The sequence below is a fragment of the Vespa velutina genome, chromosome 6, assembly GCF_912470025.1.
Source record: "Vespa velutina chromosome 6, iVesVel2.1, whole genome shotgun sequence".
Lineage (NCBI taxonomy): Eukaryota > Metazoa > Arthropoda > Insecta > Hymenoptera > Vespidae > Vespa > Vespa velutina.
This window is the reverse complement of record NC_062193.1, coordinates 5,024,613-5,049,612: the sequence shown is the minus strand read 5'-3', so window position 1 is coordinate 5,049,612 and position 25,000 is coordinate 5,024,613. Positions and strand designations below refer to the sequence as shown.

General features: G+C 29.3%; 7 protein-coding genes across 15 annotated transcripts in view; 2 read left to right on the top strand and 5 right to left on the bottom strand.

Moving 5' to 3' along the window:
- Positions 1 to 1,213, top strand: part of LOC124949606 (N-acetylneuraminate lyase-like) — a 2,675-nt gene extending 1,462 nt beyond the window's left edge. The window contains exons 5-8 of the mRNA XM_047494943.1: positions 106 to 274; positions 421 to 566; positions 642 to 813; positions 895 to 1,213. Coding sequence (XP_047350899.1) covers positions 106 to 274; positions 421 to 566; positions 642 to 813; positions 895 to 1,040 — 633 coding nt within the window. The 3' untranslated portion in view covers positions 1,041 to 1,213. The remainder of the gene's footprint in view (positions 1 to 105; positions 275 to 420; positions 567 to 641; positions 814 to 894) is intronic.
- Positions 1,214 to 1,302: 89 nt separating this feature from the next.
- On the bottom strand, positions 1,303 to 3,921 carry LOC124949605 (heat shock protein 68-like). The gene has a single exon (XM_047494942.1). The coding sequence runs from the start codon at positions 3,491 to 3,493 to the stop codon at positions 1,580 to 1,582; it is 1,914 nt and encodes a 637-aa protein (XP_047350898.1). The 5' UTR covers positions 3,494 to 3,921; the 3' UTR covers positions 1,303 to 1,579.
- Positions 3,922 to 5,876: 1,955 nt separating this feature from the next.
- On the bottom strand, positions 5,877 to 8,342 carry LOC124949786 (alpha-soluble NSF attachment protein). The gene is made up of 5 exons (XM_047495481.1): positions 8,078 to 8,342; positions 7,382 to 7,578; positions 7,008 to 7,273; positions 6,716 to 6,889; positions 5,877 to 6,584 (listed from the first exon to the last, which is right to left on the bottom strand). Exons 1-5 carry the CDS (start codon positions 8,164 to 8,166, stop codon positions 6,435 to 6,437), a joined length of 876 nt encoding a protein of 291 aa, XP_047351437.1. The 5' UTR covers positions 8,167 to 8,342; the 3' UTR covers positions 5,877 to 6,434.
- Positions 8,343 to 8,813: 471 nt separating this feature from the next.
- LOC124949785 (ubiquinone biosynthesis protein COQ9, mitochondrial-like) lies at positions 8,814 to 13,294 on the bottom strand. Of its 3 annotated transcripts, none has more exons than XM_047495479.1 (6): positions 13,250 to 13,294; positions 12,663 to 12,721; positions 9,872 to 10,069; positions 9,434 to 9,777; positions 9,131 to 9,355; positions 8,814 to 9,062 (listed from the first exon to the last, which is right to left on the bottom strand). In XM_047495479.1, the coding sequence occupies exons 2-6, from the start codon at positions 12,709 to 12,711 to the stop codon at positions 9,027 to 9,029; spliced, it is 852 nt and encodes a 283-aa protein (XP_047351435.1). In that variant the 5' UTR covers positions 12,712 to 12,721; positions 13,250 to 13,294; the 3' UTR covers positions 8,814 to 9,026. The 3 variants fall into 3 exon arrangements, with proteins under 3 accessions (XP_047351435.1, XP_047351436.1, XP_047351434.1); XM_047495480.1 differs by lacking the exon at positions 13,250 to 13,294 and adding an exon at positions 12,908 to 12,926; XM_047495478.1 differs by lacking the exons at positions 8,814 to 9,062; positions 9,131 to 9,355; positions 9,434 to 9,777; positions 12,663 to 12,721; positions 13,250 to 13,294 and adding an exon at positions 10,426 to 12,645 and having other exon boundaries at positions 9,996 to 10,069.
- A 314-nt stretch (positions 13,295 to 13,608) lies between these two features.
- On the top strand, positions 13,609 to 18,891 carry LOC124949856. 2 transcript variants are annotated; one of them, XM_047495608.1, is made up of 5 exons: positions 13,609 to 13,967; positions 14,103 to 15,710; positions 15,814 to 15,989; positions 16,067 to 16,195; positions 16,273 to 18,891. In XM_047495608.1, exons 1-5 carry the CDS (start codon positions 13,946 to 13,948, stop codon positions 18,622 to 18,624), a joined length of 4,287 nt encoding a protein of 1,428 aa, XP_047351564.1. In that variant the 5' UTR covers positions 13,609 to 13,945; the 3' UTR covers positions 18,625 to 18,891. The 2 variants fall into 2 exon arrangements, with proteins under 2 accessions (XP_047351564.1, XP_047351563.1); XM_047495607.1 differs by having other exon boundaries at positions 15,787 to 15,989.
- A 392-nt stretch (positions 18,892 to 19,283) lies between these two features.
- LOC124949862 (U1 small nuclear ribonucleoprotein C) lies at positions 19,284 to 20,216 on the bottom strand. The gene has a single exon (XM_047495631.1). It carries the CDS (start codon positions 20,063 to 20,065, stop codon positions 19,553 to 19,555), a length of 513 nt encoding a protein of 170 aa, XP_047351587.1. The 5' UTR covers positions 20,066 to 20,216; the 3' UTR covers positions 19,284 to 19,552.
- A 1,181-nt stretch (positions 20,217 to 21,397) lies between these two features.
- Positions 21,398 to 25,000, bottom strand: part of LOC124949855 — an 85,045-nt gene continuing 81,442 nt past the window's right edge. For 5 of the 6 annotated variants that reach the window (XM_047495600.1, XM_047495604.1, XM_047495606.1 and 2 more), the window contains 3 exons: positions 23,789 to 24,467; positions 23,156 to 23,654; positions 21,398 to 23,078 (listed from right to left, as the gene is read on the bottom strand). In XM_047495600.1, the coding sequence (XP_047351556.1) occupies positions 22,128 to 23,078; positions 23,156 to 23,654; positions 23,789 to 24,467 (2,129 nt within the window). In that variant the 3' untranslated portion in view covers positions 21,398 to 22,127. The remainder of the gene's footprint in view (positions 23,079 to 23,155; positions 23,655 to 23,788; positions 24,468 to 25,000) is intronic. The other variant, XM_047495601.1, reaches the window with a different exon arrangement.

The following is a 25,000-nucleotide window of genomic DNA, read 5'->3' as shown; positions in this document are numbered from 1 at the left end:
CCTTATATCGATATGTATGTATTCCTGTACGCGTATGTTGTAATTCGTAATATAAGAACGTTCTTTTTTCCTTTTCTTTTTTATTTTTTTTTTCTTTCTACGAAGGCCAAACACGCAGAAAGTATAAAAGCAAATTCTATACTTTGTTTACCCGAACTGTACTTCAAACCAAATACGTTACAAGAATTAATCGATTATCTGAAAACAATAGCTCAAGCGGCACCAAATACACCCTTATTGTATTATCATATACCATCCTATACAAATGTTAACAGTAAGATGATATATTTTATTTTTCTTTTTTATTAATCTCTTTTATATTTTTTATATATTTTTAAATATATATATATATATTAAAAAAAATAAAAAAAAAAGTGAAAAATATTTTATGTTTAAAATATATGCATATCCATTTTACAGTACACATGGGACAATTTTTAGAATCTGTACGAGACGAAATTCCAACGTTCGTAGGTATTAAGTTTACGAGTACTGATCTAGTAGAAGGTTCACAAGCATTGCACATTAACAATAATCAATATGTAATATTTCTTGGTTGTGATCAGGTAATATTCAATGATATATAATTAAAATATATCTATATATATATAAATAATAATTATTATTGTACATCGAAATAGCTCATCTCAGCTGGTTGCGCATTAGGAATTAATTGTTTTATAGCTACGAGTATAAATGTATTTCCAAAACTGGTAAAAGAATTGATCGATGCGAATAATTCAGCGGAATTGTTACTAGCTAAAAAAAAACAAGAAGCTTTAACGGAGGCCGTTAATATCGTATCGAAATATGGTAAATTATCGAAGAATTTAATTTAATTTATAATCTTGTTATCACAATATATTACTTTTTACGAATGATTTTATTTTCAAGGTAATTGGGTCCAAACGATGAAACACGCTATGAAGGTTATTAGTATGCTTCAAGTTGGACCACCGCGTAATCCATTGAAACAACTTCCGGCTAAATCTTTGAAATGGATGGAAGAAGACTTGAAAAATCTCAAATATATAAATTAATTCGTTAATAATATTTAATATATGAATATAAAAATGAAAAAAGGGATATTCCGAGAATTTCGGTTGATATATCTATTTATATCTTATCTTGTTTCTTAAATAATACGGGAGAGGAACAGTGTTCATTGATCTAATTCTATAATATATTAAAAATATATATTTTAAGAAAAAATCATTTTGATTCGTGACATTTTATTCTTCACTTGAGATCTCCTCTTTTGGTATTAAAAAAAAAAAGAAAAAAAAGAAAAAAAACCCACAATATTAACAAAAATTAATAATTTATTATCAAAATCATAGGACATATGTATAAAAGGAACAACTTGCTTGCAAGTTTTACTTAATACTTTTCTTTTTAATAAATAATTGATTAAAATTAGATAGAATTTTTCACAAATATGTAAAACGAATATGGAACTTAAAAAGTTATCAAATAATATTAGAAAAGATACATCAGTCAAGTAGAAAAAAAAGAGAAAAAGTGGAACATATTCAGATTATGTTAAAAATATATTACAAGTCCATATAACTTATTAAATTTAATCTACTTCTTCTACGGTAGGACCAGAATTATCGTGTTTGTATTGACCCTTATAATTCTGTTGGGGTCCACCAGTTCCGCTCTGATGAATTTTCATCATGATGGGCGAGCATTGCTTCTGTAATTCCTCCAATTTGTACTTATATTCGTCGACTTCTGCAAGTATGTTATTGTCTAGCCAAACCAGAGCATCCTCGCATATCTTTCTCACTTCATTCTTATCAGTTTCCGTCAATTTGGATCCACTATCCTCAATCGCTTGTTTAACAGAGAAAACATAGCTCTCTAATTGATTTCTGACAGCAACCTTTTCTCTTTGTTCCTTGTCTTGCTCTTTATATCGTTCTGCTTCTGCCAACATTCTATCAATTTCGTCTCTGCTCAAGCGGCCCTTGTCATTGGTTATTCTGATGTTATTGCTTCGACCACTTGCGGTGTCCTTTGCAGTGACATGAAGAATTCCATTAGCATCCATGTCGAAGATAACTTCGATCTTTGGTACACCACGTGGAGCAGGCGCGATACCACTTAATTCGAATCTTCCAAGTAAATTATTATCCTTGGTCATTGCTCGTTCACCTTCGTAAACTTGGACGGTTACTCCTGGTTGATTGTCGGAATATGTAGTAAACGTTTGGGTCTGTTTGCACGGTATACGAGAATTACGTTCAATGATGTTAGTCATAACACCACCGGCGGTTTCAATACCAAGGGACAATGGAGCCACATCGACCAAGAGTACATCCTGTAAAGCGGAACTCTTGGAACCTTCTCCAGTGAGTATAGCTGCTTGTACCGCAGCTCCATAAGCAACAGCCTCGTCAGGATTGATGGATAGGTTTAATTGTTTTCCACAGAAGAAATTCTGTAACATACTTTGGATCTTTGGTATGCGAGTTGAACCACCAACAAGAACGACATCGTTTATCGATCGTTTATCCAATTTCGCATCAGCCAGTGCCTTCTCTACCGGTTCCAATGTAGATCTGAAGAGATCAGCGCAGAGTTCTTCAAATCGAGCACGAGAAATTTTCGTATAGAAATCGATACCCTCGTAAAGAGCATCGATCTCAATCGTAGCCTCCGTGCTAGAGGACAAAGTTCTCTTGGCACGTTCAGCGGCTGTTCTCAATCTTCGTAAAGATCTAGGATTATTTCTCATGTTCTTCTTATATTTTCTCTCGAATTCTTTACAAAAATGATCGACCAATCTTGAATCAAAGTCTTCACCACCCAAATGGGTATCACCTGCCGTAGATTTTACCTCAAATAGGGAACCCTCGTCGATGGTAAGGATAGAAACGTCAAAGGTACCACCTCCCAAATCAAAGATCAAAACATTCCTTTCTCCCTTTAAATTTTTATCCAAGCCATAGGCAAGTGCTGCGGCCGTAGGTTCGTTGATGATTCTAAGTACGTTTAAACCTGCTATAGCACCTGCATCTTTCGTCGCTTGACGTTGCGAATCGTTGAAGTAAGCCGGTACCGTGATGACAGCATCTCGAACAGTCTGTCCAAGATAAGCCTCGGCAGTTTCCTTCATCTTCGTCAATACCATAGAACTTATTTCTTCTGGATTGAATCTTTTATTCTCATTGCGAAATTCGACTTGGATCTTAGGCTTTCCACCGTCGTTCACCACTTGAAATGGCCAATGTTTGATATCATTTTGAATTTTTTGATCGTCGTATCTTCTGCCAATCAATCGTTTTGCATCGAAAACGGTATTGGCCGGATTCATTGCCACCTGGTTCTTAGCGGCATCGCCAATTAAACGTTCCGTTTCTGTAAAAGCAACGTAACTTGGTGTCGTTCTGTTGCCTTGATCATTGGCAATGATTTCAACTTTTCCTTGTTGCCAAACTCCCACGCAGGAGTAAGTAGTTCCCAAGTCAATACCAATAGCAGGCATCTTCGTTTGTTTCACAAGTATTTTCTATTTATTATATTTAATTCTTTTTTCTTTTTTTATTATTTCTTATTAAATAAAAAATTCACTGTTTTATATCTTTTCGTTGTATTTGTTTGAATAGCTTTTGCTTGATTCACTTTATTCGATCACGCTTGCTTCGCTTCTGTATCAACACTGATCAGATCAACGCAGTGGCCGCGTTTATATATCTCATCCCCACTTCTCGATTGAACTGGAAACTTCTCGACAGCCAAACTGAGTTAGAAACTTCTTGATTGGCCGAGAAAATACGTATTTGTTGGATCGATACCTCCTTCTTACGTTAGAACTCTTTCGAAACGTCTTCGAAGTATCTATTAATTAAATGTTAATTTTCTATTTAATTTTTCTTTTTACGTGATTCTTTTTCTTTTGTTTTTTTTATATAATTTTTCGTATACACGAGCGATATGATTTACGATTTATAAGAATTTTCTTTTCTTACATAAAAGTATCGTACGTTTAAAAATAGTCGTTTAGTCATTTTTACTGCGAAGTTGCGTGACTTTCGAGATGCTTCGAGATATTTTCATATCGATTAGTAGAGAATATACGATTAAAGCTTATTCCTTGCACATATATACATATACACATATATATATATATATATATTTAAATATTCGCGTAAGATTTTGTAACGAATAAAAATAATGGCACAAAATCGTATCCATTTATAATAATGATATTTTATTATTAAAAAATAGAATTATTATGCATTAATGCAATGCCTTATAGATGCAATCTATAAGTAGCGTCCGATTGGTCGAACATTCGAGCATTCAATTATTTCTCTAATAGAAATGATTAGAAAGGACATAAATATTTTTATGAAAGTATATTCTTTTTGTCAATTACTTTTTCTCTTTAATATATTATTAAAAATATTTGCAATTATATATTTGCATTATGATTTAGATTTATAAGGTAAAAGAAATAATAATAATAATTAATTTCGTATATTTATTTGTAATATTAATTTATTTTATTAGTTTTATTTATTAGTTTACGGAGATTTGTTAATCATTTTAATACATGTGTATGTATATTTTATATCCTGAAAAAAAAAAAAAAGGATAGAATAACACATATTGTTTTGTACAGATAAATGACGTTTAAATTAATATAATTAATATTATTAAAAAGACAAAACGAAATTAAAAAACAAAAATACAAAACAGAAAAAAGATTCAACTTATTTATAATCCTGACAAATGAAAGTATTGTTTGCTTGTAAATTTTTATGAAAATGTCTTTCTCTGTTTTGTTTTTTTTTTTTCTTTTTCCATTTTAGGCCATTTAAAAAGTTAAAAAAAGCTGCGCTTGTAAGTACTTATACTTTTCTAAGTATTACTTGGCCCATCTGTATAAAACATAGTCATTGTTTTTAATTTTCTATATTGATATATTGTATATAGTCTTCTGATTCAGCAGCGTACAAATCTCCAACTAATTTACACAAAATCCTTGAAATTACCTACAGTATTAATATTGCATCATATCCTGCAGTGTAATGATACATTATTTTTTATACAAATTTTTTACTCTCTTTTTTTTTTTTTTTATATCGGAATAGAATTATTATTATATATATATATATTTTTTTCTCTTTTTGTTTTTTTTTTCTTTTTTTTCTTCTTTTTTTACTTTTTTTTTTTTTTTTCTTAATGAAATGAAATAAAATTATGAAGCTACTAATCTTCGACTCGGATAAAAATACGTTCGATTAATATGTATAAAAATAACGAAAAAAGGAGAAATTATATGTGTGTGTGAAAGAGAGAGAGAAAGAGGATTTAATATCATGTACGCATTGATTTTATATATATATATATATATATTGAATTAATTTCTAAAAAGATTTTTTTCCTTTGCTTGTCAGTAACGAACGTTTACTTCTTTTTTTCCTTTTTCATTATTGATATCGATAACAATTAAATTACATTTTACAAAAAAAAGAAAAATGGAAGATCAAGTAACTGAAATAGTTTATATAATTATTAAATAATAAGTAAATAAAAAAAGAAAAAATAAGGATATTAACAAAATATACACTAAGATCGGTGGAACAATGAATAAATACATATATATATATATATCATGTCACCTATTTTAAAACACTGGCAGTGTAAGGATGACGATTGACAAAAATTTAACTTCATTCACTATTCCACTACGCGAATACAAGATATAAATTATATTACAAGATATATATTTAATATAAGTGCTAAATATTTAATAAATAATATAATTAAATTATAACATTCTCTGCTTATATATCAAAAAATATAATCGTGACCGAGCATATATTTTAAAATTCATTAACAATGAAATTTCATTTCTCTAATTTTTAGTACTGAAATTATTATTTGATAATCGATTTACAAAAAAAAAAACTGGAATATCTGGGTTTGTACTATTCAGACAAAAAGTTTTTCATGCTGGAAACAAGTGCCAACTATATTAACTATATTAGCACAAGTGTGTGAATCTTTTTTTTTTCTTTTTCTTTTTCTTTTTTTTTTTTTTTTTTAGAAGCTATATCTTACCGAACTCTTATTCTTTTTCTCAATATTTATAACATTATACTATGCCTACATATAAGGCAATGCTATAACTGCATGTATTATATATGAATATGGAAAATAGCCTGTAAAGATATCGATATAGAATTTGAAGCATTCTAACTTTCCGTGTTTCTATAATGATGCTTTTTAAGTATTGGGTTATACAGTAAACTTATTATGTTAGCTAGAATTGCAAGGGAATAATATGATATTCGGGTATAAAAACGAATCTACTTGATGAATACCACTGAAAGCAGGGTATAGTTTAGGAAAGAATACATGTAGATTTGGAGCATTAATATCATTGACATAATATAATGTAGATGAACAATAGCAGATCAGCGTAAATCAGGGTTATCATTGACTTGCTTTTTTATGCGTAATAATATTGTAGTATACCACTGATCCAATCTTGAAATTGAATCATATTCTTTAACTGCTTCTGTGAAGCCATCTAGATGTTGTTCTTCGAGATGTTCTATCAGTGTCTATGGTAATAGAAAAGAAAAAAAAAAAATATATATATATATATATATATACATATAAAATTTGTATGGGGTATAAATATTTAAAGGAAAAATTATATAATATAATTAAATAATAATATAATATTTAATACCTTAATTAATTTATATTCCCTAGAATCTTGGAATGCTGGATATTGCTCATGATAACGTTCAATTGCGTGTTGTGCATTTAATACATCAACGCATAAATGGCATAACGCGGCACGAAAAAAGTATTCCTTTGCGCTATACTTCAGTAATGAACTTTCTAATGATGCAGAAGCAACCTGTAAAAATTTCATTTATTTATATTCAAATCTTCATTTGAAATTTTTGCATGAACTTCTTTTTATGATACTTTTATATTTATATTATTTATATTATTGATAATTTATTTCTCCATACCTGTTCATATATTTGAATTGCCTTCTCATAATTTTCTAATTGAGCAGCATATTGTGCAACTTTCAATAAACATTTATTTGCAGATGAATTACTTTCCTCGCCACGAAAATAATCTGCTGCTTGTTCATAATGATTAACAGCACGTTCTAAATCTACGGCTTCGCTTTCATACATTTCTGCTATACTTTGATGATGCTTTGCTGCCATTGTAAATCGACCCATATCAGTATAAATCTCAATAGCTTTTAGCAAACAACTTATAGCCTCTAAAAACAATATATTCTCAATTTTATACAATATTTCATTTTACTTTATTTTCATAATCTAATATCTTGCAGTAAAAAATAATTATATAGACAGTATCATTATTGTACCATTGACATCAGATTTCTTAAAGCAGTTAGAAGCATCAACGTAACAATTAGCAGCATCATGACGACTGCCAGCTTTAGCATGCAAGTCTGCAGCTTCATAAAATGCACTTCCTGCAGCGCTCCACTTCTTTGCCATTTTGAACATATTTGCTGCACGCTGATAACATTCTACCGCTTCTTCTACTCTGGAAGATCCCCTGTATAATCCAAAAATTATTAATATTAAATTTCATAATTTCATATTTTTATGGAAATAATACAGCAACGACTATCGACCATCTATAGTATGTCTTGAATAATAAGTAAACAAAAATAATAATAATAATAATAATGATAAATTTCAATATATTCTTTCTTATAAAATAATCAATATATTTTAATATTATTCGTTGTTTTTCTCATACCATGATAAATAGCTTTAATTACTTTTGCGTTTTAGATAATGTTACTACAAAAGAAAACTTACGTATTAGTTTACATATATAGAACACTAATACGAACATGCGTGTTCCACATATCATGAAAAATGACTCAATAAAAGATATAATAATATAACGTATGACAATAAAGAAATATGAAATTATAAATAAATAAATTATTATAAAGGGATGGTATCATAATGTGGATAAATAATATCACGTCACATTTACATTCTTCTAATCGGACGAGTTCAAGTAAATCAATGTGTTAACATACCCAAATAAAGAACCGAAAAAACCTTTGGATGATAACTTTTTTTCAGCTTCAGCTACTAACTGCATTGCTTTCTGCTCGCTGTCAGCCATCCTCAAGACAATTGTATTACCGTTCAAATTTTTATAAGCGACGGATCATTAAATCCAAGTTAAAACGAACCTTCCACAAATAGACGTCACTAAACTTGATAAAAGCGCAGTGGTAAATCGACTGCCATTCGCAACAGAATAGCCAACTGATACATGATGAAGCAATAACCAACACTGGACAAAATTATACGCTCTCATTTTGTTCGATACTTTTATAATATCCCTAGCATAAAAAAAAAAAAGTTAAAAGAAAGAAAGAAAAAAGAAAAATTAAAGAACTATTAATCTCAAACGAAAGTATAATGTGATTTAACGTAATAAAGAATAAATTATGCAAGTTTATTTTATATTTTTGTTAATTTCTATATAAAACATATACTTATATTATACGTATATTATGGCATAAACAATATCGTATACACACATTTTCTCTTCCTCTCTCTCTCTTTCTCTCTCTCTTTCTCTCTCTCTCTCTCTCTCTCTCTCTCTCTCATATACAGTAATTTATAGATTATTACATAACCTTCATTTAACTTTATTTATTTATTTATTTATTTATTTATTTATTAAATATAAACATATACGTAGAGCATTTCAATGAGTATTTAAATGATTTGAATAGTTCAAATTAAAATGAGAAGAACAAATTAAAACAACATTTTAAATTTATATTAAAATGTATCTATAAAACTGTACAAAAAAGTGTTTACAATTTAAGACCAGTGATAATGATAAGCAAAATTTTTTTCAATATAATGTAAGTTATTCGTATGTTACAAATCCAGGTAATCCTTATAAGAAATATTTGAATTAAATTTATCTACAGATACTGCATATCAATTCTAGTTCATTTAAAAAACTTATCTGTACACATTCCACCCAAGTATATTACGTGCCTAAAAGATAAAAATAATGATATTTTTTTGTCTAATTTAATTATACAATTTCATATGAGAATACTTACAGTGATTATAGTAGCACTGGCTATTTCTTTTACTTGTTTCAAAGTCTGTTCTGGTTGTAAATCTGAAGTTGCAGATATAATTCTATGCAATTGATCAGCTTCATCTATTCGCCTTCTCAAAAAGTTCCACGTATATTCATGATCATTGCTATTATCTTGAAGCATATATAATTCTGTTGTTTTATAAATACCTGCTAATACTACTCTCTTAGTATACCAAGTGATCTAAAAAAGGAATTAATAATCATTAAAAATATAATGTCTATTAATTATATTATTATGAACTAATGTATATAAACCTACATCAATGGATCTATCGCCAGTATAATAACAAATATCATCGACCAATGTAACTAAATTTGCTAGTGATGTTGGAACGTTTGGTGGAAGTGTCATAAGTGCTATTGCCTGCGACCAATTTTTTTTGTAAGGTATTATCATTCTAAGCCTGGTTTCCATAGCATAACTGATCTGTTCTCTTGGATTTTCTACTTTTTTTGCAGGATCTGCTTGAATTGTCTCATATTTTTCTTTCAGAATTTGATTCAATTCATTATTGGAGGTTGAATAAAAATGTGCAACTAATTCAGCGCCGCCATTCGGAAACATTCCATGAATTATGCCAGGATAACCAATAGATTCAGCACCTTTGATATTCAGCTTTCGATTACATTCAATTATTTAATTTAAAAATATAAAAATTTAGAGAATAAAATTCATTTGTAAAATGCCAATAACTACCAGCACTAATAGCTTGTCGACTCCATCCTAACTCTGGAACAAAATTCATTGATGCAATAAGGATTTTCCTCTTTGTTTTTTGTTCATACTCTTCTTCAGTTTCCTCATTTGATGATTTATGTTCTTCTTCTTTCTGATGAATGTTATCATTGGACTGATATCTTACTAGAACTCTTGAAATCAAAAGACTTCTGAACCCTACATCAAAATAATGTATTTTATTGTTTACATTAAATTATTATACTATATATAGTATATATCAATAGAAGCTACAATTTAATTATATGTATATTATGAGCAGTAAAAAAAAAATGGAAGACACAATTAAATGTTAATATTATTTTATCTTCTCATATAATGACAGATATATATGTAACTCAATATATTATGATTTATAATAAGATATTTTTTATAGAATCATTCACAATGCACTCATTAACTCTAATTAAAAGACTTTCCATTACATCAAGACCGCATAAAATTTGATGTGAAAATTTGAGTTTTTGTGTTATTGGCATGGCTGGTAATCTTTTGTTACCAACAGATAACATCACCTTCTTATCTGCTTCTATTTCGCTAGAAATATTCTTAGTTTTTGCTTCTTCTAAATCTTTTATTTTAGTTTTCCAATGTGCCTTACATAAATCTATCCCTTGTCTTAAGGGTTTCAAATAATTTTCCTCAAGCACATTTATTATACTCCAAATGCCAGTTTCATTAATTCGATCTCTGATAAGTAAAAATCTTAAGAGATTTAATGTAGTTATTATTTCATCTGATATCTCTACCAAATCGGTTGCACTACCATAAGGCAACTTACACGCACTTTTTAATAAAGAATCTAAATTGTTACCAAAGAAATATGTACATCTAGGTGTCATTCCTAAACTTTCAATGATAGATGTTTTAACTAAACCAGTTATCAAGCTAAGAACGCCAGAATGGTAACATGTATTATATAAGTATAATATTATGAAATATCTAGCTTCCATATTAAATATATTTATAATATATTCATGAAAAATTGATAATGCCTTTTTTCTTTCACTGTCGCTTTCGCAATATATCATGACATTAATAATAGCATGTAATAATTTAACATAAATTCTTAATTCTAATTTATCCGAACCAATGGACATTTTCTCCACACGTTTTACAAGTAATTCCATAAATATTAAACCTTTAGATATTAACGCAATATCTTGTTCCTTAAGAAGACAATTAACGAGAAAAATGCCCGCTTGAAAAATATAATGTGGATGATATACTTGTGGAAGTTTTATCCATAATGTTTCTCTCGTTATTACATAAAAATAAAAGTTGGCATATGCCAATGTTGGTACAATTTCTTGCAATTCCAAGATCTCACACTTTTCTAACTGTTTACTTACACTTATAGATTTTTCATCCGAATCTTTTTTAAATGTCCAGTCATTCTCTAATATCGAACGACCATTTATAAAATTTAAAGGATACAATACATCTTTGGCAAGATGAAATATAAGCTTTAATATTTGATCGCGAATTTCTGATGCTATAACATCTTCGTATAAATAACAATATGGTCTTCCTAATAAATAAATTAGAAGACCTAATAAATATTCCTTAAATATAATATCTTGTTTAGTAATATTTGTTATGTTTAATTCTTGGATTAATGATTGTAAGAATGAAACAATATTGGTATACAAATTGATAATTCTATCTGAAATTGCACTTGTTTCTTTGATATTTTTATTTTTGTTGAACTCTGATTTATCATAATTCGGTATTGGTAATGCTTGTACATAAGATTGTATCGTACCAACACACCATTCAATGGCTTTAGATTTATCATTTAGTTTATTAAAACTAATTCCAACTGGCTTCAACATTGTACAAAATTTCGTATCATTTTCTAAAGATTCAATTTGTTCTAAAAACTGTAATACAGTCTCAGATGGATTACACTTTTCTGCTATTATATTGAGTATAGTTTCACAACATTCAAATAATTTCTTTTTATTGTTAGCATTAGAACTCGTAAAATAATTAGAAACAATGGGAACAACATCCCACGAAGATTGTTCAATTATTTGTTCGTGAATGTTATCTTTGAATAAAAGTACAGCACTTTCTGAATCATCATTTTTCAAAAATTCTTTTAATTCTGCAATAAATTTTTCTATCGCCTCTTTTTCGTTACTTATAGACATTTTTTTTAGGTTAGTCGATGAAGAAATAACGTTTAAATTTATACATATATATATATACATACATACATATATATACAAATATATGTTTATTCATATATACAAATTTATAGATTAAATTATCTTTTACTGAATATTAATTTCTCGATAAAAAAAAAAAATTTTCAGTTAAATTTCATTTGTCTAGAAACGTTTACAAAAGCACAATTTATTTACGAAATTATTCGTCACGTCTACGCGTTCTCTCTCTCTCTCTCTCTCTCTCTCTCTTTAACTCTCTCTTTTTCTTTCATATGTTACATCAAAGAGTACAAAAAAAAAAAAAAAAAAAAAAAAAACTATATAAAAGCAATAACGAGATATAAGGAATTACAATGTATTAACAATCTAATTAATATTACGATAAAAGGTATTTTTGAATGAAACTTTGTACAATATATCATGTCAAAATAAATCACTTGCGACGACGTTACACTTTTTACGTATCAACGATTGATTAACTATGCGATTAAACGTAGAATATGTTACTTTTTTAAAAGACATAGAAACGAATGATATATATTAATTTAATTTTTATTATAAAGATTAAAATTACTTACCATTAATAACGAATGTTCGTCCCGGTAGAAGAAAGTTGTACACAGCCATATTCGAAATACTGGAAAAATCATATTAAATCATAGGACATTGTGCAAGTCCCAATAGACAATATTCTTTTTAATGGAATAGCCAATAGCGAAAACAAAAATTAATTAAAGATCAGTACCAATATTGAGAATTCGAAATAATATGATTAAAAATAAAAACAATATATCTTTTTTATCATGAATATATATATATATACCTATACACATACACACACAAACCACATTTTAATACGATAAATTATTTTTAGATAATTTTCGTGAATATCATTTTGTTTCTTGAAAAAAAAAAAAAAAAAAAAAAAAAAAAAAAAAAAAAAAAAAAAAAATCTTATTTCGGACTTTTGAAATGATATTAATCAATTTTGTTTTCGTTTAATGAATTTCTATTCGTCAATTTCATACATTATTTTCTTTCGATAAATTTAATTTAACTTTGTTACAAAAATAATGCAATTACGAACGATATATTTATTTTATATTATAGTAATTATAAAACAGCCAATCATATAATATGTATTATTAGAAGATGTTTTTCTTACCTATTATCATTTTTTCAAAGTTGAAAATATAATAATTAATACTAATTATAATTTTATATGTTTCATTGGTTATCTTTTGTGATCGATAATGATGATGATGTAATTATCGTCTTTAGGTTATCTATTATATACATATATATATATGTATATACATGTATATATATATATATGTATATATATATATATATATATATATATATTATAAATTTTTATAAATATTAAAAAAAAAAGAAAAAAATTCAATCAAATGCAATACTAAATACGTAATTCATAGAAATTTTTATTTTTATTTTTTTTTTTTTTTTTTTTTTTTTTTTTTCATGAAAACAGCCTTAATATCAGTCGGTTTAGTATATACATATAATTCCCACGCGTTACGATGAATATTTTAGAAATATTTTCTGTATTATATAAAAGTGTTTATTTAATTGTGTGTATGTGATACGATTAATGTTATTTTACAGAAATAATTTTATTTAGTATTATATACCCACTAAAGTGTTTTACTCTTTCTTTTTCTCTCTTTCTCTCTCTCTTTTCTCTTTCGTTTAAAGTACATTGTTCTTTACATGTGCTCTCTTCGTGGATGTTATATTTTATTTTGTTTCATCGTCATTTGATTTGACTATGAAGAAATGAACGATAAATTAATTTCGAAGTTGATTTATAATAGATTTGATATTGGAATTAAATAAAATGGAGGAGAATTTCTTTACTGGTAAGCTTTATTTCGAACGATTTATATAAGTAATATAACCTTAAAATATTATCATGTAATTTTTATATTTTATATTTTTAAACATAAACTTTATAAGGTTTATATTTTTAAATATAAACGTTTTCTTTTTTCTAGATTTTTCTGATAATTTTATTGCCGATGAAAGCGATAGTGATTTAGAAGCTAGATTATATGCTAATATTCATTATACGTCAGTTGAAACAGAAACACCGAATGAAATACCAATTACTACAAAAATTTCTTTTAATAATAAAAAGAACATAAATAATACTGCTATCTTAGATGATAATATACAAAATCGAGAAAATTCATCTAAGTGTGCAGACAGTGAAAGAAATATTGAAAGTAGTTTTAATGAATCTTTACAACGGGATAAAGAAATAATACGCAATGATATGGAAAAAGTAATACGTACAGATTCAGTTCAAAAAGATATTGACGATCCTTATACATTTGATATAGATGTTGAGGATCAAAATAATATCTCGCCTATGAAGAAAAATCGTAAAAAAACTAAAAGAAAGGCTAAAAAATCTATTGTAAATCAAGTAACACAGGAGTTGCTTAATTATGTCTTTAAAGTTCCTAATAAGTTACAACTGTTGCCAAATAATCATTCTAATGTTAAACAATCTGGTATTTCAAATATTAATACTTTAAAGAATAAATCTATAAAATCAAGACAAAAGAAACAAAATATAGAAAATGTTCTTTCTATAAATAAAGGTTCAAAAGAATCTATTAATCTAATTTATACTGAAAAGCATAAAGATATAGAAGAAAAGAATACTAAATATAGTGTTCTAAATAAAAAAGAAAAAGGAAAGTTACATGATATTGAACATTTTAATGATGAAAGCGATTCTGATTCTGATTCTGATTCTGATGAATCAATATTAGAAGTACCAGTTCCTCCTAAACCTCCACCTCCTGTTATTAGCTTAAATGATTCTGATGAGGATAACAAATCGTCTGATAAAAAGAGTACTATAACAAAAAAACCTTTAACTGTTGAAGATTGTAATACAAATAACTTTAGAGATCAAGTGAAAAAAGCATTATCGAAATCACAATCTGAATTAACGTCTTTGAATAATTCAGAGATTTTAGATGATGAAAATAATATGGAAGACATAATTTTGAATTGTACGGATATCTGTAAAGGTGCTTCTAATATTACAGAAATTAGAGAAATGAGCAAAAATGTTCAAAAGAAAAAAAGATCTCATGGCGCAAAAGAACTAAGTCCAAATGTTCTACAAGATGGTAAAATTAATAACAATAAAAACAAGTTTGAAAAGAAAAATGTTGATTCAAGTAACAAACAATTGAATAATACACCTACGTCCATGTGTTCAACAGAAAACATGCAGAATGATGCATCTGAAGTTACTGAAGTACATACAAATATAGATTTTACAGAAGATATATTGCCTGTGGATGAATTTATTATGTCGCAGAATGAATCAAGTCCAAATAAAAAAAGGCAGCTTGAATGTGAACATACAATAAATGATAATGTTAAACGTGCAAAAATAAGTGATGAATTTTACCAAAGTGAACCAAGTACAAGCGGTGTATATAGTAAAAATAAAGAAAATAAAGATAAATCAAATGACAGTTCCTCCTTTCATCCAATGTCAGAGAAGTTAAGAGCTTTTTATACTAATTCTCGTGGTCAAGAGAACTTTGATGTTAGCGAAGTCCAAAGTAAAATGTCCAGTAAGTGAATAATATTTCTATTTTGTTATTATATTTATCCTTTCGTAGATAAATATTGTTTATAAATAAATTATAGAAGATCCACGACTTTGGGCTATTTTAGATGAAGATTTAATATCAAATTCTAAAAAACGGAACTTTTGGTTTAAGTGTTCTTACTGTCATCAAAGTGGTCATGAAAGACACGATTGTCCGATAATAAATAAATCATTAAAATGTTATATGTGTGGCGTTCAAGGTCATACAGGAACACGGTGCCCTCGAAAAATGTGTCTCACGGTAATATATTATTTCTTAAGATCTACAATTATTATGTCAATAAAGTTAGCATAATAAATATTGCTTGATAATTTCAGTGTGGTAAAAGACAAGGGACATTTAAAAAAACTTGTGAAACCTGTCGAACACTTTATTGTACTATGTGTAATGCGGTAGGTCATATGTATACAGAATGTCCAGATCTTTGGAGAAGATATCATCAAACAGTAAGTTATATCGTAATATAATTTTAACAATCGTAAAATAAAAATAAAAATTATAATATATAAAAATGATATTTCAGACAACAACGAATGGAATAAGTATTCCTTCCAATATATTGGGCGTGATGAAGCCTGCCGATCGTCTCTTTTGCTGTAATTGTACGAAACGAGGCCATGATTCCTCTATGTGTAAAGATAACAGATGGTCGAAACATTTTCCTACACCATCGTTTGTATCAAATTATACAGATGGTCCAACTTATATTAATGAAAAAGATCAACCTGTAAATATCGTAGAACAATCAAATGATGATGTCATACAAGCTCAAAACAAAACTAATAGCAATGAGCCTAATACTAATATACTTGTTAACGTGCTTGCATCCGATGATCTTTTACCATTTCCAAAGGAATTGTTAAAAAGGAAACAGAGTCAAAAAAAGGCATTTCCACAAAATGTATGGGAAGATGAAACTAATATCTCTTATATCATATACGAATGCGGTGAATTTTATACGATAGAAGATAATGGAATGGAAATAACGTACACTATAACCGCAAGAAAAGGTTTCAATACATATTATATAATGGAACGCCGTGTTGTTCCATATTTTTTGGAAAATTTATTAAAACTATTTATGTTTGAAGTAAAGATATATAAGAAAAATGATTCAACAAATGAAATAGTCTTACGCATCAGAACGTATGCTGATTTAATAAACGATTTGCGTAGACTTATTCTATATTGGTTGAGCCTTGAGGATGATGAAAAAGATTATGTAATGTTTTTGGATTTACCATTGAAACGAATAGAAATGCTAAAACTTTTAAATTTGAAAATGCAAAAATTAGGAACAGAATCGGGGAATGCTCTTAAATTATATGATGGCATAGTTTCGTCAAAATTATTTTTACAAATTACAAGACATAAATTAAAATATTTAAACGTTTTTAATCGTATACAAGAGAGCCAGCAGAAATTACTCTTAATATTGAATGATCATCCAAATCTACGAAAATTTCCAGAGGAAATTCAAGAATTTATAACGATTTTAGAACGATCAAAAAGTACGAATGTACCTCTTCAGGCATATCTTCAAATTCTTACAGTTTATAATTTTATATTCGTACCTCACACTCCACCAAAATCTTTCGTAACAAAGTATGGTAAATACAAAAAGCCTAATGTAAATAAAAATACACGCAAGGGTAATTCTAATGCTAATGCTTCCAAAGGAAAAGCTTTTGCTCAGCAAAATTTAACAATACCAGTTATACAAACTGATCGATCATCTAATAACAATGATTTACGATCTCGGAAATCTAATCAATGTAATCTTATTTCGAAGGAACCTCAAAATGTCAATGATTTTATACAATTAGAAAATACGAATGCTACATATACTTATGTTAGTTGTGATGATACAGTCAACGAGATTAACAAAACAAACGAGAATAGTAACACCGAGAATTATAGAACTTCGGAATATAGTAATTTGGCAAAAACGACTATGAGTCAAGGTGAATGGTATAACAATGATGTTACTACAAATAGAAATATAATGGAATACAATTTGCCATCTACGTCGCACAATTCAGTTTCGAAAAATACGACCTCTGATAAATATACAAATATTACCGTTAATATGTTAAATAAAAATCAAGCTGACGAAACTCCTGACAATGTTAAGTTAAATATGAATAATTCTAAAACCGATGATTATCAGAATATTGATAAATGTACAAATATCATTGTTAGTGTATCTAATAAGAATCAAGGTCATACATCTAATGTAGAAAATGAGAAACAACAAAACAATAATAAATATACAAATATTACTGTTAGTATATCTAATAAAGATCAGAATACCAATATATCACCAAATGCAAATAATTCTACAAATGATAATTGCCAAAGTACTGAAATAAATAATTCGGAAAATAAGAAGATGGATGATAAAAATGATGTAGTGTGCATCGAAATAAAGAAAAAAGCTGAAAATCAGATTGAAGATAAATCTCAAAATCAAAACAATATAAATGATTCGGATAAAACTGCTGAAAGAACAACTAGGAAGAAAGGAAAAAGGAGAGGAAGAGATAAATATGATCCTACGACTCAACAATTAAAGAAAACTACAGAGAGATGTTTTAAATTACAAAAATTGAACAGTGTTATTCAACGAGATTTATCAATATGTTCATCAGATGATTTTAATTATTGGAAAATGTTTACAAACAGGATTGAAGGGATGGTAAAAATGTGTGGCGTAATACATATTAAAAAGGCTTTAATTGTTTTAAAAAATGAAATTGCAAAACAAACTGTAACAAGGAAGAATATTTGTATGCTTCAAAAATTAGTAAATATAGAGCTTCAGCATCAGGAACAAGTAAAAAGTTTGTACAATCATTTTGACGTTGTTTCTTGAAGAAATAATACGACAATTAGCATTCAGTATAATTTCTAATATTAACGTATTTTATTTTAATGTTCTTTAAGAGAATTCATGGAAAAAGGATATAATAATTTGTAAGATTATTTTTTTCTTTTTTTTTAGATTTGTTTTCTAATTATGTAAAGTACTCTTGCGTACTGATTACACATAAATTAATTATAAGTTAAGCTTAAACTTACATTTATGTAAAATACAAAATAATATGTTAATCATATTAAACAAAATTATTGCTTGATTTTAGTTTTGCGTTTTTAATATACTCTGTATATCTGTTATGTACTTTTTTATAAAAAGCTACATATAATATATAATATATAAATATAAATTTTTTGTGATACTGATTTGTTTAATTAGCATAAAAAAAAAAAAAAAAAGAAAAATACTTTGAAATTATCATATTTTTTATCATATCATCATAATGATGATTTCTCTTATAATTAGAGCCTGTTACATTGAACATTGTATTATTATGTGAATTTATTAAGAAAATGTTAATTTTTACACTATAAATAAAGAATAAAAAATACTTTATATCATTGTTTCAATGATAAAAATTTAAAGAAACCAAAGATAGTATTTTTATTTTGTACAAATAAATTATTATTGCTTAAGTAAATAAAGATTCAAATAAATTATCATTGAATTCATTTATTGGCTAACTATACAGTTCATAAAATATCATATGTAGATTCACATTGGAGAAATATTTATTATTGAGAGACATTGTACATTGTATCCAAATGTCATATATTTTTATCAATATTTCTTGGATTCCTTTATGCCAAAGTTTGTACGAAGTCAAATATATAAACACCAAGCATACAATCCATAACATCGTTCCGTTTACGATGTATCTTTTAGGATATGTTTCTTGTAAAATATAATAGACACTTTGTGAATTTTATTTTTTCATTGGCGGTGGGCCACCTATAGGTGGTGGAGGTCCGTTCATAGGTGGTCTCATAGGTCCCATAGGGCCCATCGGTCCCATCATTGGGCCCATTGGTCCCATAGGACCCATCATTGGCGGTCTCATACCCATCATCGAAGGCATTGGTCCGTGTGGACCCATCATCATGGGACCACCAGGTCCCATTGGACCACCAGGATGCATACCAGGCGGTGGCATCATACCTGGTGGTCCCTGAGGTGGTACTCCAGGTCGTGGCCCAAGACTAGGTGGTGGAGGTATAGCTGCACCTTTATTTGCTGCAAATGGATTGGATGCAATTTTTCCAGCTTTGAAGGCTGCTGTCGTGGCATCGATTAAGTGCTGAGCTTGTTCCTCCATCCATTTTTGATAAAAGAATTTGACATTATCTTTGTGTTTTCGTCCTTGGCAATGAGTTTTTCGTACACTGGGCGAATCATGTGTTAAATATGTGTCACAATAATCACAGTAATATTTTGGCATATCTGTAACTCGTTTTTATTATAGAATAAATCGTCCTTTCCAGTTCGTAAATATAAACACAATTTCTAAGCAAATTTTTGCGATTATCAACAATCTTTATAGGTTATGTTCTCGTACATTCTGTTTTACTTCTCAATGAGTAGTTTCAGAGTACGCCATCTTATAACAATGGTTGCCAACTGTTAGTCACAAATAAAATATTTTTGATTTGTTGAACATTTATTTTAATCGATGGAATTGTTATTCGATATTATCGCATAATAATAATGTTTTTTCTCTTATTTATTTTTATTTACTAATTACTTAATAAATTACAAATACGTTGATATAAAATCGTTATTCATTCGAGAGAATGATATTTTCAAGAAGTTACCATTTGACAGTTGTCAGTACTGTCACGAAACCGTTAAACTTTCATTTCGTTCGTTGAAACGTTTTATTTTTTCAGGAGAAGAGAAAATTGTAATAAAAAATTTGAAATGAAATGTATTAGTTATATCAAGAAGAGAATAGGTGAGAATAAGCCGTAGGAAGATAAGGTACGAATATAATTAAATTATTTCGTTCGTTCGTTTTTTTTTCTTTTTTTTTTTTTTTTTTTTTTTTTTTTTTTTTAGCAAAGTACAAAACGTAATTTTCGGCTTAGAAACTATTATCGCGCGTTATACTCTGAGCTGCGTTTGCTCTCTAATTATTTTTTTGTTCTTTTGCTTTGCTTTTTTTTTTTATTTTTGTTTTTGCTTTTGCGCATACACAAGAAGAAAAAATGAATTTTGCGAAAATACATTATGCCGAGAAAATCGATCGTAATACATACATACATACATACATACATACATTATTTATCATCGTTCGTGAAATAAGTTAATTAAGGCAACTCTGTCTCATCTTTATTATACATTAGTCTTTTCTTTCTTGAATATATTACTATTCGCCGCGTACATATGTATATCCCGTGATAATAAAGCTTTGCCAATCTCGTTAGACTTGGGACGTTATATTCGGTTAAATCAAAACGTACATACATGCATACACAGATACATACATACGTACATACATGCATACATACATACATACATCATACATACATACATACATACATACATACATACATACATACATACGTACAACATACACACATACATGCATACATACATATGTAATCGAAAAACGAGTATGGCTTGAAAATTATCGTGATAATTATATGTATATCTTTCACTATTATTTATATTCCTTTGTTATATCCATAAATAAATAACGAAGGATAACTAACTACCCCGACTAGACTAGCAAGCAAACGACTTCAAGCCAGGTGTGTAACTTTTGTATGTGTTTTCTTTCTTTTTCTTTTTTTACGCTACGCGGTTTTTCTTTTTCTTGTTTTTTTTTTCTTTCTCTTTTTTTTTTCTTGTTTTTTGTTTTTTTCTGTTTTAATAATAATTACAAGATATTCTCTTATTTACACGAAAATGACTCCTAAAACTATCCTATAGGAGAGGTACAAGTTGCGCAATATTATCGCAAAAGGCGAAAAATAAATTAATACATTAACGAGGGGATGCGTTAAAGATAATTGAAAAAAAAAAGAAAAAAAAAAATAAAATAAAACAAAATAATTATATATGTATATATATAAAAGGATGACGCGAAAGTTTATGAAAGGCGAGCAAGCATTTTTGATCTACGTCATACGATTTCATTGTTTTCTAACTTTTTTCTTTTTTTTTGTCGTATTTTCCTCTCCGTAGAAAACAAAAATTATTATTATTATTATCATTATTATTATTATTATTATTATTATTATTATTATTATTATTATTATTATTATTATTATTATTATTGTAGCGCGACTCCGCGCATTAGATAATCGACGTTACGCTATAAGGCATTACACATATATATATATATATATATATATAAATAAATATATATATATATATATTACGTTTTAATATTATTGCTCGAAAAATTCGTCTAAAACCTTTATCGATGCTGGCAGTCGTTTGACTCATAAATTAATAAACAATTCGTGTCTCCTTTTACATTTTAAAATTTGTTTCGATCAAAGAGCTGTCTCGAGGGTGGGCGCACTCGGGCTACGGGTAGCAACGTTTTGAGAATTTACGTGTTTCGGTGATTCGGATCTCGCTCGAAAACGTTTGCCGAAATAAGCACTTTGTTGTACTTGATCGTTGGCGATCGTTGGCGTGCTAGATAGAAATTGAGCTCTTGCCAATTGATTGCTCAATCGTCTAGATTCGATTGCGTTTACGGCTTCTTGCCCTTTAGACGTGAGCCGTGGAGAATTATGCGAATACTGTAAGAGAGAAATACCAGTATTGCTGTTGGTTGCGATACTGGTTGCAATGGTGTTAGTGTTTATGGTATTGGCACTGTTCTCAACCATGTTATAGGAGGGTAAAACTTTTGGCTCGATCTGTGTGATTCTTTTAGGGGTGCTATTATCTTTTTTGCTGTCAAGATGCGAATTAGATAGAATGACAGAGGACAACGGTCTACCGTCGTATGATTCGATTAAATTGTCTTCTTTCCTCATATCTCGTAGATTATTAATTGGTTCATTTCCGAGATCCAATTGTCTTTTGCTGTTCAATCTTGAGATAGGTGAGGTGTTTTCAGGGGATGGTTTCATGGCCTTTTCTTCAGCCGCGGTATCCTCGATGATCGTTGAGGATAAAACATCAGTCCTTGGCGTTTGGAATCTCCAAACCGAACGAGGACTCATGACTTTGGTCAATGGAGTTTGCGATGAATTTACGATGATCGGTGATTGTAGTAGTTGTTGATGATGTTGTTGTTGTTGTTGTTGTTGCTGCTGTTGCTGTTGTTGTTGACACTGTTGTCGGGAAAGTTTTAATTGTTCTGCTGCCGAGAGTCTCGTTGGTCCTACCTTGACGCTCTGTTGAAGTAATAAACGTTTGAAGTCTAATCGCGAAGTAGCCGATGGGGAATGTATCGGTTGTGAGATGGGTATCTGAAAGAAAAGTGAAACCTGTAAACGAGCGAAAAGGAAAAGAAAGAGAGAAAGAGAGAGAGAGTGGTTTGTTCACTTTCGTTAATTAGTCCTACCTCAGTTGGTTTCTGAGATTCGGGACTCCAGCTGTGTCGATTACCGGCCGGCGATTTAATCAAAGAATTCATCGAACCATAAGGCGACATGTTTTCTCCATCGTCTTTGATATTTAACTTTTTCTTCGACTTATGAATGGCAGCGAAAAGTTCTTCGTTTGACATTGTACTTTTACTAGGCGATAATATTAAATTTGTCGGTGTGTTTCTACCGGACGATGAGGATGGTTGAACGGGTGTACTTCTGCCGGATGAACTTGGTACAGGCGACGGAGAATTCCCGGTAGTTAGAGCGAGACGTTCGGCAACGGTTCGAGCAACCGATCGTGCTATAGGAGTGGAAGATTCGAACCCGTTACCGTAACCACCTCCGATGGGGGAAATTGGATCGTGCTTTAGGAGATCCGTACTAGCCGGTGGCATCGCGATGGGTTCGCTGATGGGTGAAGAGGCGAAGAATCGATAGCCAAGCGCAGACAGACTCAACGGCGTTGCGAATCTATACACAAAGAGATGTGTATATATATATATATATATATATATGCAATAGAGAAGAAAGAGGAGAAAGAGATGGTGAGGGATGAGAATTTCATAAAAATAAGAAATCGATCGGCAATTTTCGTTCCCTCTCACCTATTTCTGACATCAACGATCGGCGCTGTTTGCTGTTGTTTCACGAGTCTCTTCCTCGTCTCGAGTTCTTCCAACTTCCTATTACTTGCTAAACGAACTTGCTCGGGAAGAAGAACCTGCTCGGGAAGAAGAACCTGCTTAGGAACCTGCTCGGGAACCTGCTCGACAACGGGCCTTCGTCCTTGTCTGGCTAACATGTGCATCGCGCTCAGGGAACCACGTCCAAGACCTCTCGTAATGTCCGGAGTAACGCTTCGAGGTGGCTCGATCTCTCTTTGAGCTCTTCTTGTAGGTAAAGTATAGAATTGCTGTTGATCGAAATCCCTTCCGGCCATGCAAAATCCTTGATTCTTAGCATTTTGTATTTGTACCGATTGACGGTCACAATTACGTAATTGGTAATCACAGTAATTCGTTATTCTCTTTCGTTCGAAAAACTTTTGATCGTCGTTGTAACGATAATAGTGCTGGGAATTGTTCTGAGGATAACCACGTCGTTCATCGTAATTTCCATGATTTTTAATTTCTTCCTGATAACGTTCTTTATTAACATGAGATTCCTTCGATGTATCTTTCTTGTACTTGTGCGATTTTTCCTTATCCCCTGGTACTGGGGGCCCGATATAAGCTGGGGGTTGTACCGCTATCGACTCTGACGGTATTGCTAATAAATTATTATCTGAAACAGAAAATTTATCGCTTATAATTCCATTCGGAGCGAGACATATTAACCTCGCGATGCGATCTCTTTTTATCTATTTATTTATTTTTTCTCTCTCTTCTTTTTTTTTTTTTTTTTTTTTTTTTTTTTTTTTCACTTTTGACAAACCTGAGAAATCGTAGAAGCCGCGTCATTTTACATTAGAATTATCTTCGATCGAAACAATTTATGCATAATATATCTTGTTTTATGTGCTGTTAGAGAATCGTACGTTATTATTATGCTCATGTTATATTTCATGGTTTGCGATAATAACAAATTTATTTTTATGTTAAAGTTCAACGAGTACGCATTAGTAATAGTTATTTCCTTTATTTAGCAATATTAATTCCATAGCGATTAAATTTTATTTCATAATTTTAATGTTCATCGTATGTTTTAATTTATTATTATTTATCTCTTAACGAAGATCTCTTCTTTTTTATTCGATAGTGCGTATCGTATCGTAGTAACAACAAAATCAAATCTATCATTGAGATGCATGTTACAGT

What these genes read in the sequence shown, in the direction of transcription:
- LOC124949605 (XM_047494942.1), bottom strand. Translation starts at nt 3,493, where the DNA reads ATGCCTGCTATTGGTATTGACTTGGGAACTACTTACTCCTGCGTGGGA.
- LOC124949786 (XM_047495481.1), bottom strand. Translation starts at nt 8,166, where the DNA reads ATGGCTGACAGCGAGCAGAAAGCAATGCAGTTAGTAGCTGAAGCTGAA. An exon ending in TAAGAAATCTGATGTCAATG is followed by an intron (nt 7,274 to 7,381) that starts GTACAATAATGA and finishes TATTGTTTTTAG; the next exon opens with AGGCTATAAGTTGTTTGCTA. An exon ending in GGGAATATAAATTAATTAAG is followed by an intron (nt 6,585 to 6,715) that starts GTATTAAATATT and finishes CTATTACCATAG; the next exon opens with ACACTGATAGAACATCTCGA.
- LOC124949785 (XM_047495478.1), bottom strand. Translation starts at nt 12,126, where the DNA reads ATGTATATATATATATGTATAAATTTAAACGTTATTTCTTCATCGACT.
- LOC124949856 (XM_047495607.1), top strand. Translation starts at nt 13,946, where the DNA reads ATGGAGGAGAATTTCTTTACTG. An exon ending in GGAGGAGAATTTCTTTACTG is followed by an intron (nt 13,968 to 14,102) that starts GTAAGCTTTATT and finishes TCTTTTTTCTAG; the next exon opens with ATTTTTCTGATAATTTTATT. An exon ending in CTCGAAAAATGTGTCTCACG is followed by an intron (nt 15,990 to 16,066) that starts GTAATATATTAT and finishes TGATAATTTCAG; the next exon opens with TGTGGTAAAAGACAAGGGAC.
- LOC124949862 (XM_047495631.1), bottom strand. Translation starts at nt 20,065, where the DNA reads ATGCCAAAATATTACTGTGATTATTGTGACACATATTTAACACATGAT.